Here is a 16,670-nt window from a genome sequence, read left to right on the forward strand (position 1 = left end):
GGCAACTCTTCATCATAATATAGATATGGAAGCACGGGAACGATTGTGGAACATGGATATAAAATTTACAGCATGTTATAGTCTAAGAGAAAATTATATGAAAATGATATATTGACGGTATCTAACACCGAGTAAATTAGCAAAAATGTATAAATCTAAATCAAATAAATGTTGGAAATGTAGAGAGAAATCATATGTGGTGGTCTGTAGTAAGGTTAAAGCTTACTGGGAAAGGATATGTAATGAACTGAAAAGGATGTTTAGAATAACATTTGTAAAAAAACCCAGAAGCTTGTCTTTTGGGAATTATAGGGCCAGAACTACCGAAACTGTAATTCATGTATGCTACTACAGCGGCAAGAATGTTACTTGCCCCAAAATGGAAAGGAGCAGAAGTCCCACCAAAGGAAGAATGGATAAAAAAAACTTATGGAATATGCAGAAATGACAAAACTTAATGGAAGAATAAGAAATCAAGATAACAAACTTTTTATAAAAGAATGGAAATGGTTTATTGAATATTTACAGAGAAATGGTAAACAGATAAGAACATTGGCAGGATTGTTGTAATAACCTGCAGTTTTATAATAGCATATATTTAAAGTAGATGAATAAATGAGTAAATTAAGTTAATTTGGATAGGTAAAGGGTATTAAAAATAAATTTAAGCAATCGCAGAATGAGGGGAAAGGAAGTCAAGTTTTGAAATGTTGAAATGATTGTAAAATTAGTGCAATGTATAAACCTGAAAAGAATGAATAAATAAAAAGACTGGGGGGGGGGGAATGCAACACACCCCACACGGCCCTCCGCCAGCAGACACCAGGACCCTAGTTTTAACAACAGCAGCTTGCGGGGAATCAGGAACCTCAAAATGCTGTGGAATTCCTACTCCACAGAGGTGCGTCTGGCACAAAAGAATGGAAGAAGGTACCCTGCTGGATCAGGCAAGAGTGGTCCCCTGCAGGGCAGCATCTTGTTCTCACAGGGCCAAGCAGTTCTGGGAAACCCTGAAGCAGGGTCTGAGCACCAGGGCAGGACTCTCCCCTCCTGGGCCTTCCAGGAAGTGCTATTTGGAAGCATCACTGCCTGCGGACGCATCACCATCACGGCCAGAAGTTATCAGCAGCGACGACATGTCTCACTCCCCCTGCAGCATCCTGCTAGGCAGAGGTGGCTTCATCCTGGGAGGTCCCGAGACCTGCTGGTGTTGCTTTCTGCCCCCAGAAGAGGCCCGTCCCCCCGGGGCACTCATTCCTGAAACAAGGAAGACCCTCGGGCACCCACCTGCTCCAGGCAACTCCGGCACGTCTCTTGGATGAGCTGCTCCGTGTCCACGTCCTCCCCGACATTCTCCCGCACGTTCCCCGCTGCCTTCTGGAAGAACTTGGGAACGACAGGGATGGCGCAGACCAAATCAGCTGCCCCTCAAAGTGCCACCCATCCCTTCCCAAGCTTCACCCGACTCGGCATACTGCAAGGTGGTTGAAACCTGGGCCAGCAGCTCCCTCTCCCTGCTGCCCACAGAAACCCCAATGGGTTGAAGGGGGGGGGGGAAGGTCTGCCCTCCCCAGGGACCCTGAGGCTGAATGTGGGCAGGACTCCTGCACAGCCTCACAAGGCACGGGCCTTTCTGCTGTTCTTACCTTCATGTATTTGCTGAAGACAGCCTGGATCTCTTCGTTAATGCTGGGCTGCAGGACGGCTCGGAGCAGGTCCATGGAAACCACGGGGTCTGTGAAACTGGACCGAGAGATGGCTGGATGCAGCCAGCAAACACATGCACACCCCTGACACAGACCAGCCCTGGGCTCTGCAGCAGAACGTAAGCAGCGTCTGCTGGATCAGGCCCAGGGCCCACCTAGTCCAGCATCCTGTTCTCAGTGGCCAACCAGCTGCCCATTAGAGGGGTCCCTCATGCAGGATCTGGGCACAAAAGCAACACGCCCCTCCTGGGGCTTCCTGCAACTGGTATTCAGAAGTGTTGCTGGCTAGTGGCCAATGATAGCCTCTCCTCCTTTAATCAGTCCCAAGCACGTGGTTTATTTTGTTCCTTTTATTATGTATTTTGTGTTTTCACCTTGCATTTATATGCAGTGAACCTCCTTCAGATCTATGGATGAAGGGTGACATATAAATCTAAATATTAATTAATAATAGTAATAATTTGAAGCCATCTGGTTTCTGCAGTTCAACACTGTGTCATGTGAAGAAGGACTTTGCTTTCCCTGTCCCAAGCCTTCCCACCTGCAGCTTCATTGTTCATCTGACCTGCAGGAAGTGCAGCATCTTAGGAAGGCAAAGGAGGGGGGCGGGCGGGATAATGACCTTTCCTTCTTTTGCGTAGCACATGTGCAGTTTTTGTGTCATGTGGACAGGTTCCTAATTTGGTTATTCATTTTTGCTGGCGAGCCCAGAGCCTGGAGGATTGCCTTTGGTTGCTTGCAGTGGTATTTGTGTGTGTGTGTGTGTGTGTGTGGTCTTTCTCTTGTTCTCCCTTCTGCCTCCAGGTGATGGGCATCCTTGGCCCAGTGGTGATGGAGCTGGTAGCGAAGGACAGGTGCTGGGGGAGAGACAGCTTGGTAGGGGTTCCTCCTGCTGCTGTCGCGTGTGGGGTTTGTGCAGGGCTGGATTTAGGTTTGATGAGGCCCTCAGCTCCTGAAGGCAATGGGCCCCTTTCTATGTCCAGCTGTCCTTTGTCAACAACAAATTGATGCTGTTTTTTGTGCTGAATATATACTACGTGGTCATTTATGGACCTAACAGGTATCTCAAGCCATTTGCACATCACAAAATACGTGACATTTTAGGGAGCCGGCTAGCATGCGGGGTCCATTACTTACATCAGGCATAGGCAACCTCGTCCCTCCAGATGTTTTGGGACTACAACTCCCATGATCCCTAGCTAACAGGACCAGCAGTCAGGGATGATGGGCGTTGGTAGTCCCAAAACATCTGGAGGGCCGAGGTTGCCTATGCCTGACTTGCATCATAGGACCAAACACTGTTTCTGTAGTCAGGTTTTATTTTATTTGTTTTCTAATGTTTTGGAAATGTACATCCATTCCCCCCCTTTAATTATTATTTTTTTGGGGGGGCCCCAGAGGGTGGGGTCCTAAGCTAGAGCTTGTTTAGCCTATACGTAATTCGGGCATTCTGCATGTGTGTGTGTGTGTGGGGGGGTCTTCTCCCCTCGACCCCCCTTTCCCCCTCCCCCCCCCGCTCACCTGGTCATCACCTGCGACCTCCGTCCCCTCCGCTGCACCAGCCGGTGCTTGATCATGATGTTCCAGGGGCTCTGGGGGACGAGAGGCGCCTCAGTCGGGGGGTCTCCCTCTCCCCCCCCCGGAATGGGGTCCCCCTCCCCTCTCCCCCCCCCGGCCTCCCCTCCCCCTCACCGCGGCGCCCGACCCCCCGGGCCCGGCCTCCTCCTCCTCCGCCTCCTCCTGCCCCGCCGCCGCCGCCTCTTCGTCCTCCTCGTCCTCCTCGTCGCCCCGCTCGGGCTCCGGCGCCGGCTGCTGCTCGGCCTCCCGGGCGGCCCCCATCCTCCAGGGAGAAGCAAGCGGGAAGAAGAAGGAGAGGCGCCCGGAACTGCGTCATCGCCAGGCGCCGGAAACCCGGAAGCGGGGCGGCGTCGCCTTGGCAACGGCGTCCAGGGCCCGACGGGGCGCTCCTGAGCATGGGCAGAGCGCCTCCCCGCCTAGAGACACCCGCTCACCTCCAGGGGAATCCTTTTATTCGCTTCTCTGGGATTGGAACCCGGAAGGGACCCCCAGAGGCCATCTAGTCCCACCCCCTGCCTTGCTTAGGGAAGCTTTTATTTTTTTATAATAATATTTATTAAGGTTTCACAAATAATAAAAAATTCCAACATTTAAACATAAAGAAAAAACTACAAAAATATAAAAATACAGAAAACAAAACACATAAAAATACAAAAAAGAAAAAAGGACAAAAAGAAAAACCCAAAGAACAAAACAGGAAATAGATTAGTAATTTCAAATCTTATACTTCCTTCACTAGTTTCTTGACCTCCTCACACCTCTCATTTTAACATTTGAAGAATTGTTTTAATATTTGATGAGTTATTGTATTTTAATATTTTGCTGGAAGCCGCCCAGAGTGGCTGGGGTATAAATAAATAATAATAGCGGTACCTCGGGTTACAGACGCGTCAGGTTACAGATAGTTAACGGAGAAATCTGAGGGCTCCCTTGGACAAAAAACAAGGACTCCAGCCAGGAAGACCAGAGCAAAAGAGCAGCCAGGAGGCTTGGTCTTTATTGAAGACTGTCGTGACAGGACTCCCACCTGCCACAAGGTGGAACAAGATGGAAGCCCCCAACAAAAGAGACCCCAACTCTTGAGAGTCCCATGGACTGCAAGAAGATCACACCTCTCCATTCTGAAGGAAATCAGCCCTGAGTGCTCACTGGAAGGACAGACCGTGAAGCTGAGGCTCCAAGACTTTGGCCACCTCATGAGAAGAGAAGACTCCCTGGAAAAGACCCTGATGTTGGGAAGGATGGAGGGCACAAGGAGAAGGGGATGACAGAGGACGAGATGGTAGGACAGTGTCCTTGAAGCTGCCAGCATGAGTTTGACCAAACTGCGGGAGGCAGTGGAAGACAGGAGTGCCTGGCGTGCTCTGGTCCAGGGGGTCACAAAGAGTCGGACACGACTAAATGACTAAACAACAACACCTTGGGTTATATACACTTCAGGTTACAGACTGTTAACAGAGAAATCTGAGGGCTCCCTTGGACAAAAAACAAGGACACCAGCCAGGAAGACCAGAGCAAAAGAGCAGCCAGGAGGCTTGGTCTTGATTGAAGACTCCCACCTGCCACAAGGTGGAACAAGATGGAAGCCCCAAACAAAAGGAGACCCCAACTTTTATTAGCTGATAAAAGTTACACTTTTACACCCCATGTTACACCCCCAAGACTACATCTTTGACACATCACAAAGAGGAGGGGTTGAGGGAGGAGTTGTGGTGGTAACCTGAGTGTCTTGTCACCTGGCTGGTTCCTCCTTTCCCCCTCCCCATGAGTCACTTCCAGGAGACAAAGGGGAGTTGGCAGTTTCCTGCCCCCAGAGGGAAGGGCTGGTCCTTTGTTTCAGTCCATGCTGAATCCACTTCCATATGCAGGTCCTTTGTGAGTGTAGAATCATACAGCTGGAAGAGACCCCAAGGGCCATCGAGTCCAACCCCCTGCCAAGCAGGAAACACCATCAGAGCACTCCTGACATATGGTTGTCAAGCCTCTGCTTAAAGACCTCCAAAGTAGGAGACTCCACCACACTCCTTGGCAGCAAATTCCACCGTCAAACAGCTCTTACTGTCAGGAAGTTCTTCCTAATGTTTAGGTGGAATCTTCTTTCTTGTAGTTTGGATCCATTGCTCCGTGTCCGCTTCTCTGGAGCAGCAGAAAACAACCTTTCTCCCTCCTCTATGTGACATCCTTTTATATATTTGAACATGGCTATCATATCCCCCCTTAACCTCCTCTTCTCCAGGCTAAACATGCCCAGCTCCCTTAGCCGTTCCTCATAAGGCATCGTTTCCAGGCCTTTGACCATTTTGGTTGCCCTCCTCTGGACACGTTCCAGTGATCTTCTGTCTAGGACCATCAAGGTTGTCATGCCAACTGGGTAGGGCTCCTTGCAGACGTGTTGGCTGCCTTGTGTCACTCTCCCCCCTTTGATAGTCCTTCCTTCATGGTGTAAAATAAAAGTGGAACGGTACAGATTTTCTATTAATTTATAACAGAAGCGTCACGTATGTCGTGTGTGTCGTGTTTGTGCAAACTGAAGGATTTGGGGGGGGGGGGTTTCCTGCAACAAGACACTTCAGGTTACAGACTCAGCTAACCCAGAAATATTACCTCAGGTTAAGAACTTTGCTTCAGGATGAGAACAAAAATCGTTCTCTGGCGGTGCGGCAGCAGCAGGAGGCCCCATTAGCTAAAGTGGTGCTTCAGGTTAAGAACAGTTTCAGGTTAAGAACAGACCTCTGGAACAAATTAAGTACTTAACCCGAGGTACCACTGTAATTATTATTATTATTGCTAGAGTCTTGTAGCCTTATGAGGCTTTGCCCTCGGGTGGGAAAAATATTGCGCCCGGGAAAGGGAAAATGGGAGTCAACAGACACTCAAGGAATAGTTTTGGAGGAAAAGCTTTATTTCTACCATCCATGAACTGGTAGAAGGAGCAAGTGTGATAAACTCACAAAAACATGCACGAGTTCACAGTCATATGCACAGAGTGTATATTCCCCTTCCAGTTCCCTCCCCTTTCTCCTCCTTTTCCAGGAGTCCTGCCTATGATGTGTTTCCTGAGCATGAACAGAAAGCTCCTGTCTTGGGAAAGGGGGGGTGAGAAGGGGGTGGCCGAGCCTTGCGTTCAGCGTGCCCAAAGATGTTGCAACTAGAGTGAGATAAAAGTCAGTTCTCAGGCCTGCTCTGACAGAGTCTATTCATTAGCTTTTTGAAGCCTTCTTGTAGGCTTGCCTATGCACATCATCTTGTGAGAAAAAGCAGAGGAAAGCTTTAGCTGTGGATTTTTAGAAGACAAAAGGAATTTTGGACAGTTTTGAGGCCTGGGGTGATTATTGAGGGGGGGGGGTTGACTTCAGGCCTAGGTGGGGTCACCTGTCCTCACCTCCTTCAGTCTCAGCTGCAGCATCCCTGGCAGAGGGCACAGCAAGACAGCCTTCGCTTCTTGGAGAATGGAAGATGTGGACTGTCCGGTCGTGCGTCCGCAACAGTGAGCAGAGGAGGAATGGCCGCTGGGGGAGCGTGGAGAGAAGGAATGCCATGGTGGCATCTGCAGCAGCCCAACAGGACGCCATCCTCTGCCCTGGCTACAGCAAAACATGTCTCTCCCGTATCAGTTTCCACAACCACAGCAGGCACCACAACCGTCCAAGGGTTTGACTTCACCCCGGAAGGTGCCCTCCTCCATTAGCTCCCAAGATGGACAGATGCCAGCAAGAACTGTCAGGAGCACAGCATCACTCTGCTTTCCATGGAGTCATAGTTGTGGAGGCGGAAGGGACCTCCAGAGGTCATCCAGTCCAACTCAGTGGTATCCTGCAATGCAGGAATCTGAGCTAAAGCATGGCCAGGACAGATGGCCCTAAGGTTTAGTCAGAATCTCCTTTCTGGTGACTCGAAGAGTAGGAGAAAACAAGCTTGCTCCATTGACATATTGATGAAATATACTCAGAGTCGAGAGTGGATTTCATGCTCTTTATTCAGCTTATAGTGGTGAGGAGAAATGGAAGTTCCCCCAGAATATCTGCTTTATATACATTATTTACACAATGGGCCCCACGTGATTGGCTAATTCTGGGATTCTCCTGTAGGCCAATCAGGTTGCGGATTCACTTCCACCTCGAGCTGGATTGGGTGGCTCCTGTGGACCAATCAGACTGCTGCATTCTGAATCCTATTGTTCTAGGACCAATCAGACTGCTGCATTTTGGATCCTATTCAACTCAGTACATAACATCCATCTTCTATGGGATGGCCCTTCATATATTTGAATTTGGCTGTCGTCACCCATCAGTCTCCTCTTTTCCAGGCTAAACATGCCCAACTCCCTCAACCGCTCCTCCCAAGGGCTGGTTTCCAAACCCTTGACCATCTCAGTCTCCCTCCTCTGCCCACCTTCTAGCCTGTCCACATCCTTCTTAAACTGCAGTGTCCAGAACTGGACCCTTTCAGATGTCCCTATGGGCTGGAGGTGGACAAATGTTGTCTCCATCTTCAAAAAGGAGGGGGGAGGAGACCCCATCAGCCTTCTGGGTAGGAGGGCAGCTGCCCTGCACCCCCCATGATTTGGCCCATCCATTACGGAACCACCCTTCCTGCATAGGGTATATGATCGTTACTCAGAGTAGGCCCACTGAAATTAATGGGTCAAAGTTAGCCATGACCATTAAATTAAGTAAGTGTGCTCTTAGTAACAAGCAGTTATGTGTTAGGAATTTTGAGGTCTTAGATCTATGTTAAACGTTCATAAGTGTACCAGCCAAGCACGTACATGGGTCAGCACAGGAAGACCGACCTGAAACCATTTTGATTCCCAAACTGAGCAAATGTTTTCTCTGCAAGGTCCAGGGAAAATGGAAAAGCCTCCCCATTGTCTTTTCCTTCACAAATCCTAAGATATGAATAGGGTGTGAGGCTGTGACCTGGCTCAGGAACTAAGTATTTATCATTACAAAAGACTGGCCAAGCTTCCCAGGCAATCCAATCAAGTGACCGTTAAACATGTAACCTGGCAGACAGGAGGTAAACAAAGCACTCAGATTTCTGCTGTAGACTGCCCTTTCTGTGATGTAGGTATGATGTATGGAGGGGTGGTCTTGAGCTCCAGGGCAGGGAATCTAAAATGACTATATAAGGGCAGGCACACCTTTGTTCTGGGTTCCTCCTCCCTCCTGTGTGTGTTGAGGGGAGCACCCTGTTGCAACAGATCAATAAAGATCAGACTTACTAGCTGCTTTGCTTCTCAATATTCTCTGGTTGGCCTCTGTTATTTTCTCCTACCGATAGAGAACCTACAAAAGGACTCTATATGGGCTCTTGGGTACCCCACAAAAGGAGCAGTTTTTTCTTATAACAGTTAACAACAACCCTTTGTCTTTCAGCATAAAGAATGGACATTAATAAGACATCTGTGAATACTGACATCAAATTTGCTTTAAAAAAACCCCCAAGTTTCAACGAAGCGTTTCTGTTATGAAATGGCAGAAACAGACATAACTGGGCCGGAAGCTCTTTATGCCCTGCATGTTGTACAGTTTGCTTACGTGACATTGTTCTGCATTTCGGCAGTCGGTGCTTTTTGTCCTTGGGGGAAGAATCTGACAGGGATTTGATTTGACATGCGGCGCCCAAACGTTGCAAGCCTTGTGAGGGATAAACCAGGGCAGGAAGCAGCAGGCTCGTGTCAGAAACCGCCTCCAGCACCTCCTCGCCCTCTAGTTCTCCAGATGTATCTTTGCGCCCTTAGAATCCTAGAACTGTAGGGTTGGAAGGGACCCAAGGGTCATCTAGTCCAGCCCCTGCAATGCAGGAACCCTTGTTTCATGCCAGGACGATGCCTGGGTTTTGATGTGCTCTGGGTCTAGGTTTTGCATGTGCTGACAGGTTTGGGTGTCAGTGATTTCTTTGTTTACGTCATTTATATAGTGCCTGTTCAACAAAGTCGTCTGGCACAACTCATTATTTGGGGTAAGGTTCAAGAAAGGAGACTGTGGGGTCTTTAGGATACAGGTGAAACTTGAAAAAAATAGAATATCGTGGAAAAGTCCCTTTATTTCAGTAATTCAACTTAAAAGGTGAAACTAATATATGAGATCGACTCATGACATGCAAAGCGAGATATGCTTCTACTTCTCAGAGGTCCAATCTTGCTCGATTTGCAATCCTTGTTTTGCTGATTTCCTTGAATATTCTCATTTTCTGAGATTGTTAATTTGGGGTTTTCATCAGCTGTACGCCATGATCATCACAATGATAACAAATCAAGGCTTGACATATCTCGCTTTGCATGTCACAAGTCTATCTCATATATTAGTTTCACCTTTGAAGTTGAATTAGTGAAAGAAAGGAACTTTTCCGCGATATTCTAATTTTTCGAGTTTCACCTGTATGTGGTTTTACTTGCACAGATCCACAACCTGAGCATAGGATGGAGGGGCTCACAGCATCGACTCCCTAGGAGATCTTGCTTCTCTACTGGTCACCGCTTTGGATCCTGCACAGAGCAAGCAGGTCTCGGGGTCCCCATCTCCCAGCATTCCTTCCAGCCCAGCTCTCTCACTCCACCCTGGCCATTGTTCTCCTACCTAACAGGGAGGTGAGGGGGTGGAGGCAAGGCCCACCCATTTGCCCTCTGGCACACAGCAACTTCTTTGGCTGTGCTAATTGAGGTACTAAGCTAGTCGGCCCCAGCCATTAGCTAGACAAAGGGACTGGTTGGGCAATCTTCTCCATTCAACCCCCACAGATACAGGATCCCAAGCATCGGAAGGGACCTGGGGCAGACTGACCCCTCCCCAAACCCACAACAATGTTTAGGGGTGATTGCGGGCACACGCACTAAACCCTGTCTCTGGTGCCTACCCTTTTGCCCAAAGAAGGAGACAAGAGACCAGAGTATGGGCTCAAATTGGCCACAACTTTATGGAGCTTCAGAAGTGGGAAACTTGGCACAGGCCTTGGCAGGTAACCCTCTCAGCCCGCCTGGCTGAGGATATGCAGGCAGATGCGATCCAGTGAGAGGGGACTGTAAAGCGCAAACTTACACAGCATGCCCTTCCACCGACCTCGTCCCAGGAGTTTGACCTACATGCCGCCGCTCTAGGGCCAGGGACTCCCGGTTTTTGCCCTTTAACAGGCCCTGCAAATGCCGCCGCATGGGAGGGAACATGAATGCATCCCCCGACTTGATGTCAGACTAAAGGGTACCTTGCCAAGGCCTAAAACCGAGGACCAATCACCCATTCTCTGCCATCAAACCCTGTTGTCTACCCAGTCCCTAAGGACTTGTCGCAAGTCGTGCAGCCATAGGTCATTACCAAGTGGGGTCAGGTGCGCTCCATCCGCCCGGAATAGGCTGGCCTTATCTGCCCTGATGGTGGGATGTGCAATAGAAAACCCACCAATTAGCCGCATGGTATTGCGCATGGCCCTGTTGATTTCCCCCACAGCATAATTGATGCGAGAGGGATTGGAAACCCCTCTCCAACGCAGACGGGGCAGGAGATTGGACCAGACGATGGTCATTGTCGGGTAGAAGGCATGCAGGCTTTCCATAACTGCCTTTGCAGCAAGGGTCAGGGCAATGCCTTTCTGTTCCGCTAGATCATTCTCACCCAAATGTAAAATCAAGACCCTTGGAGGGCCATGCGCCGCGGCGGCACTACGCAAGATGGGCATCACGCTCGCCCAACGCATGCCCTGTTGGGCCATCCAATAAATGCGTACGTTGGGGTTAAGGTTACGGCCCCCAGAGGCTTGGACAAAGGGGTCAGCCTCTTTTCTTTGGCCTTTGCCCCACCCCTGGCCGGCCATCCATTGTCCTCCCTGACTGAGGGCGGGTCAGGAGGGAGGCACCCGCCCAGGTGAGCCCTCGCTCGGTGCCACAAACCCTGCCCACCTGTGGGGAAGGGAGGGCGGAAAATGCTAAAACCTTGCAGCTCCAGCAGGCTTCTGAAAATGGCTGATGGGACATTTGGGGCTGCACTGCTACCGCCTTCCTGCTTTGCTTTGGTTGGAGTTTGTTGTTTTTGATTTTATCTTCATATGGCAGGGGAAACACGCTGTTTACTGCGAAGCAAACACCAGTGGGGTTTTCTGCGGATCGATGCTTGCTTCGATTCAGTGGTAAAGTGTGAGTTTCCCCAGGAAAAGCGGCAGCACAAAGCAAAAACCTCCCTGACCTTTCTCGGCATGGAACAGGCAGAAGCGTGGCTGAGTCCGACCTCGTGCTGCTGGGAACCACCTTGACCAACAGGAATGACCAACAGGGAGAAAGGTTGTTTTCTGCTGCTCCAGAGAAGCGAACACGGAGCAATGGATCCAAACTACAAGAAAGAAGATTCCACCTAAACATTAGGAAGAACTTCCTGACAGTAAGAGCTGTTTGACAGTGGAATTTGCTGCCAAGGAGTGTGGTGGAGTCTCCAACTTTGGAGGTCTTTAAGCAGAGGCTTGACAACCATATGTCAGGAGTGCTCTGATGGTGTTTCCTGCTTGGCAGGGGGTTGGACTCGATGGCCCTTGTGGTCTCTTCCAACTCTATGATTCTATGATTCTATGATTCTATGAGGCTGGGCGTAACTGGTACAAATAAATAAGCACCAGTGACCCTTTCCTGCTGTTAAACTCAGTGCTCCTGTGGATTGGGCGCTGGTGCTGAGTGTTTTGCAAGGAACTGTGTGGTGCTGAAAGCCGGGCTGGATTTGCATGTCATGGTGCTCAGTTCCTTAGAGCAGGGGTAGGCAACCTAAGGCCCGTGGGCCATGTGCAGCCCAATCGCCTTCTCAATCCGGCCCACGAATGGTCCGGGAATCAGTGTGTTTTTACATGAGTAGAATGTGTGCTTTTATTTAAAATGCATCTCTGGGTTATTTGTGGGGCATAGGAATTCATTCACCCCCCCCATATAGTCCGACCCACCACATGGTCTGAGGGACGGTGGGCTCACTCATGGCTGAAAAAGGTTGCTGACCCCTGCCTTAGAGGAAAGCACATCCTTCTTCGCAGGCTGTGCAGTTTGTTGCTAAGGCAAGTCATAGGCGTTAAGGAAGAAGGAAATACCATGTTCTATTCCTGAACCAGGGACTCTCTAAGGTCGGGTGGTTAACCTGTGGTCCTCCAGCTCTAAGTTCACAAGCCCAGTATTCTGGATCACATGTGCTTTGTAGCCCCCCCCCCCCGCAATCCTTTTGGGTGGAAGGAACTGGAGTCAAGATCCTGTATTCAACCAAAGTGTAAGAATACTGCAAAGAATTGCAACCAGTTATTTTCCCCAAACCTCAGCACCCAGAGTTTGGCATGTGTTGACTTGCATATGCTCCAGCTGTTTCTGTTTACAGGTGCAATCCCTATTTACTATTTTGGCTTTTGAGGAAGATGCTGTTATAAGAACTTTAAGGTCTTAGATATGTAATAAATGTTCATAAATGTACCAAGCAAACCACATGTCTGGAGCAGCACAGGAAGACAGTCCTGAAACCATTTTGACTCCCAAGCTGACCAAATGTTTCTCTGCAAGGAGGGAGGAGGTGGAAAAACCTTCCTTGTTACAGGTATTTAGTAATCACCATTTCAATGAACGGGCAGACTACCAGGAAAGTTAATCAGATAAGGCATTATCAGATAACCTGGCAGACAGGAGAAACAACAACATTCAAATTTCTGTTGTAGACCACCTTTTCTGTGATGTAGGTATGATGTATGGAGGGGTCTTGTGCGCCAGGGCAGGGAATTTAAAATGTCTATATAAGGCCTTGCGCGCCATTGTTCTGGGTCCTCCTCCTTTCCTGTGTGTGAGGGGAGCACCCTGTTGCAACAGATCAATAAAGATCAAGCTTACTAGCTGCTTTGCTTCTCAATATTCTCTGGTTGGCCTCTGTTATTTTCTCCTACCAGTAGGGAACCTATATAAGGACTCTATATGGGCTGTTGGATACCCCATAAGGGAAAAAGGGCAGATTTTGTTTACAACAATGTTGAGAGCAAAATCCTGCTGGCATACACAGGGATGCTCTCTCCCTCAGATCTCTAGGAAGTCACCATCAGAGGCTAGAAGTACATTTGACATACCAGCAAAAGTCCTGCCCACCCCCTGAAAACCTAGTGTGTGTAATAAACCTGCAACGCTGCTCTAAGCAAAGCAGTGCCGCAAGGGCTCTTTGTGTCTGCCAGATTCATGCAAATGATAAATTATGTTGTTTGTAAGATACACACATTCCTGCAGGTCTAGGCAAAGCGGGAGTATGGGGCAATTTGCAGCTGAGAGAGGAACGGGGTGGGAGAAGAAAGAAGTGCTTGCTTTTTTCCTATTCCCTTCCAACTCTCCACCTATTTTTTTCCACACAAAGCTCCAGAAATGTATTTGCTACACATTTTTATGAACTTAGCATTACCCCACCCTTTTCATGTCTCTTGGACCCACACTGTGGCTGGCAAAGGATGTATCCAAACCCTCCAGCATTTCGCCGATGAAAACAGGGACCTCCTAAGGAAAAGTGGGACATTCTGGGATCAAATCAGAAACTGGGACGGCTTCTGTAAATCCGGGACTGTCCCTGGAAAATAGGGACACACAGACAAAGCAAAGGCTCCTGTTTCCAAAAAGGACCGGGGGGCAGGGCTGATCTCTCCATCACTTTTAATTGCTCTCTGAGATGTGGAAGGGAGGAGAAAGGAAAACGGGGACATTCTGGGATCAAATCAGAAACTGGGACGGCTTCTGTAACTCTGGGACTGTCCCTGGGAAACTGGTACACTTGGAGGGCATAGCGTTTGTGAGGGTGTTTTGCCTCCCGTAGGCAGGTGACATGCCATTCAAGTCTGGGTGTGGGGAAAGATGTCTCTTGCATCAAACACACATGAATGAAAACACTTTGCGTACGATCATAAATGGCTGGCAGAAATACTCAGGTCTCGATATTTTCACCTGTGAAATCTTGGAGAGCTGGGATAAGAGCAACGCAAGAGCTTTTCTTGCACAATCCCATTGTTAGGTTTGCTGACCTCATCTGTCACCTAGAAGCCCTGGCAGCCCTGAGCAAAGCGTGATGGCATTTCCTATGCTGGATGTTAAAAACAAAAACAAAACAACACCACACTGTTCCTCCTGCTTGCCGCTTTGTTTTTTTCTCTGCCTGACTCTGCGTAGGGAACTGGGCTTGATGTTGCCGCCATTGTTGCGCTGGATGTGAAGAAGGTGCAGCACTTGAAAAGCTACAGCAATTATTGTAATGGGACTTTGGCACTGCTCCTAGCCCAGATATTTCACAGCCAGTTAACTGCTCTCTAGGTGGCCTGAAAAGCAGGAGAGGGAGCCTGAGCATGGTGAGATAACAGCCAGGTAGGAAGGGAACTGATGGAGAACCTGCTCTGTTGCGCTTCCCTATCACAGGGTGCTGAAAGAGGCCTTTGAGTCAGTGGCCTTGCCTTGTGCCAAAATGGGCTGTCTGGCCAGATGAAGCCCTTGATCCCACAAGGAACCAATTATCCCTAGAGAAATGGGTGTGAACATTCCAAATCACCCTAAATGAGATTGGGAAACAACCTGACAAATTGGCAACATCCAATAATGTATTTGTTTGTTCATAGAATCATAGAATCATAGAGTTGGAAGAGACCACAAGGGCCATCGAGTCCAACCCCCTGCCAAGCAGGAAACACCATCAGAGCACTCCTGACATATGGTTGTCAAGCCTCTGCTTAAAGACCTCCAATGAAGGAGACTCCACCACACTCCTTGGCAGCAAATCCCACTGTCGAACAGCTCTTACTGTCAGGAAGTTCTTCCTAATGTTTAGGTGGAATCTTCTTTCTTGTAGTTTGGATCCATTGCTCCGTGTCCACTTCTCTGGAGCAGCAGAAAACAACCTTTCTCCCTCCTCTATGTGACATCCTTTTATATATTTGAACATGGCTATCATATCACCCCTTAACCTCCTCTTCTCCAGGCTAAACATGCCCAGCTCCCTTAGCCGTTCCTCATAAGGCATCGTTTCCAGGCCTTTGACCATTTTGGTTGCCCTCCTCTGGACACGTTCCAGTTTGTCAGTGTCCTTCTTGAATTGTGGTGCCCAGAACTGGACACAGTACTCCAGGTGAGGTCTGACCAGAGCAGAATACAGTGGCACTATTACTTCCCTTGATCTAGATGCTATACTCCTATTGATGAGGCCCAGAATTGCATTGGCTTTTTTAGCTGCCGCGTCACACTGTTGGCTCATGTCAAGTTTGTGGTCAACCAAGACTCCTAGATCCTTTTGACATGTACTGCTCTCAAGCCAGGTGTCACCCATCTTGTATTTGTGCCTCTCATTTTTTTTGCCCAAGTGCAATACTTTACATTTCTCCCTGTTAAAATTCATCTTGTTTGTTTTGGCCCAGTTTTCTAATCTGTCAAGGTCGTTTTGAAGTGTGATCCTGTCCTCTGGGGTGTTAGCCACCCCTCCCAGTTTGGTGTCATCTGCAAATTTGATCAGGATGCCCTTGAGTCCATCATCCAAGTCGTTGATAAAGATGTTGAATAAGACCGGGCCCAAGACAGAACCCTGTGGCACCCCACTAGTCACTCTTCTCCAGGATGAAGAGGAACCATTGATGAGCACCCTTTGGGTTCGGTCAGTCAGCCAGTTACAAATCCACTGAGTGGTAGCATAGTCAAGACCGCATTTTACCAGCTTCTTTACAAGAATATCATGGGGCACCTTGTCAAATGCCTTACTGAAATCAAGGTAGGCTATATCGACTGAGTTCCCTTCATCTACCAGGCTTGTAATTCTGTCAAAAAACGAGATCAGGTTACTCTGACATGACTTATTTTTCAGAAATCCATGCTGACTATTGGTGATCACAGCATTCCTTTCTAGGTGCTCACAGACTGTTTTCTTAATGATCTGCTCCAGAATCTTCCCTGGTATTGATGCCAAACTGACTGGGCGGTAATTATTTGGGTCCTCTCTTTTCCCCTTTTTGAAAATAGGGGCAACATTTGCCCTCCTCCAGTCTGCCGGGACTTCGCCTGTTCTCCAGGAATTCCCAAAGATGACTGCCAGTGGTTCTGAGATCACATCTGCCAGTTCTTTTAATACTCTTGGATGCAGTTCATCTGGCCCTGGAGACTTGAATACATCTAAACTAGCCAAGTATTCTTGTACTATCTCCTTAGTTATTCTGGGCTGTGTTTCCTTTGCTGGATCATTTGCTCCAAATTCTTCAGGTCGGGCATTGTTTTCTTTATCGGAGAAGACTGAGGCAAAGAAGGCATTGAGGAGTTCAGCCCTTTCTGTGTCCCCTGTTTGCATTTCACCATCTTCTCCTCTGAGTGACCCCACTGTTTCTTTGTTCTTCCTTTTGATACGAACATACCCATAAAAGCCTTTTTTGTTGCTTTTAACC

The 16,670-nt window shown here is 48.6% G+C and overlaps 1 protein-coding gene across 1 annotated transcript; it reads right to left on the reverse strand.

Moving 5' to 3' along the window:
* Positions 1-1,232: 1,232 nt before the first annotated feature.
* Positions 1,233-3,580, reverse strand: DNTTIP1 (deoxynucleotidyltransferase terminal interacting protein 1). The gene is made up of 4 exons (XM_081196795.1): positions 3,399-3,580; positions 3,228-3,298; positions 1,647-1,743; positions 1,233-1,386 (listed from the first exon to the last, which is right to left on the reverse strand). Exons 1-4 carry the CDS (start codon positions 3,543-3,545, stop codon positions 1,252-1,254), a joined length of 450 nt encoding a protein of 149 aa, XP_081052921.1. The 5' UTR covers positions 3,546-3,580; the 3' UTR covers positions 1,233-1,251.
* Between the last annotated feature and the right edge of the window lie 13,090 nt (positions 3,581-16,670).

The sequence above is a fragment of the Podarcis bocagei genome, assembly GCF_964188305.1.
Source record: "Podarcis bocagei genome assembly, chromosome: 5".
Taxonomy (NCBI): Eukaryota; Metazoa; Chordata; class Lepidosauria; order Squamata; family Lacertidae; genus Podarcis; species Podarcis bocagei.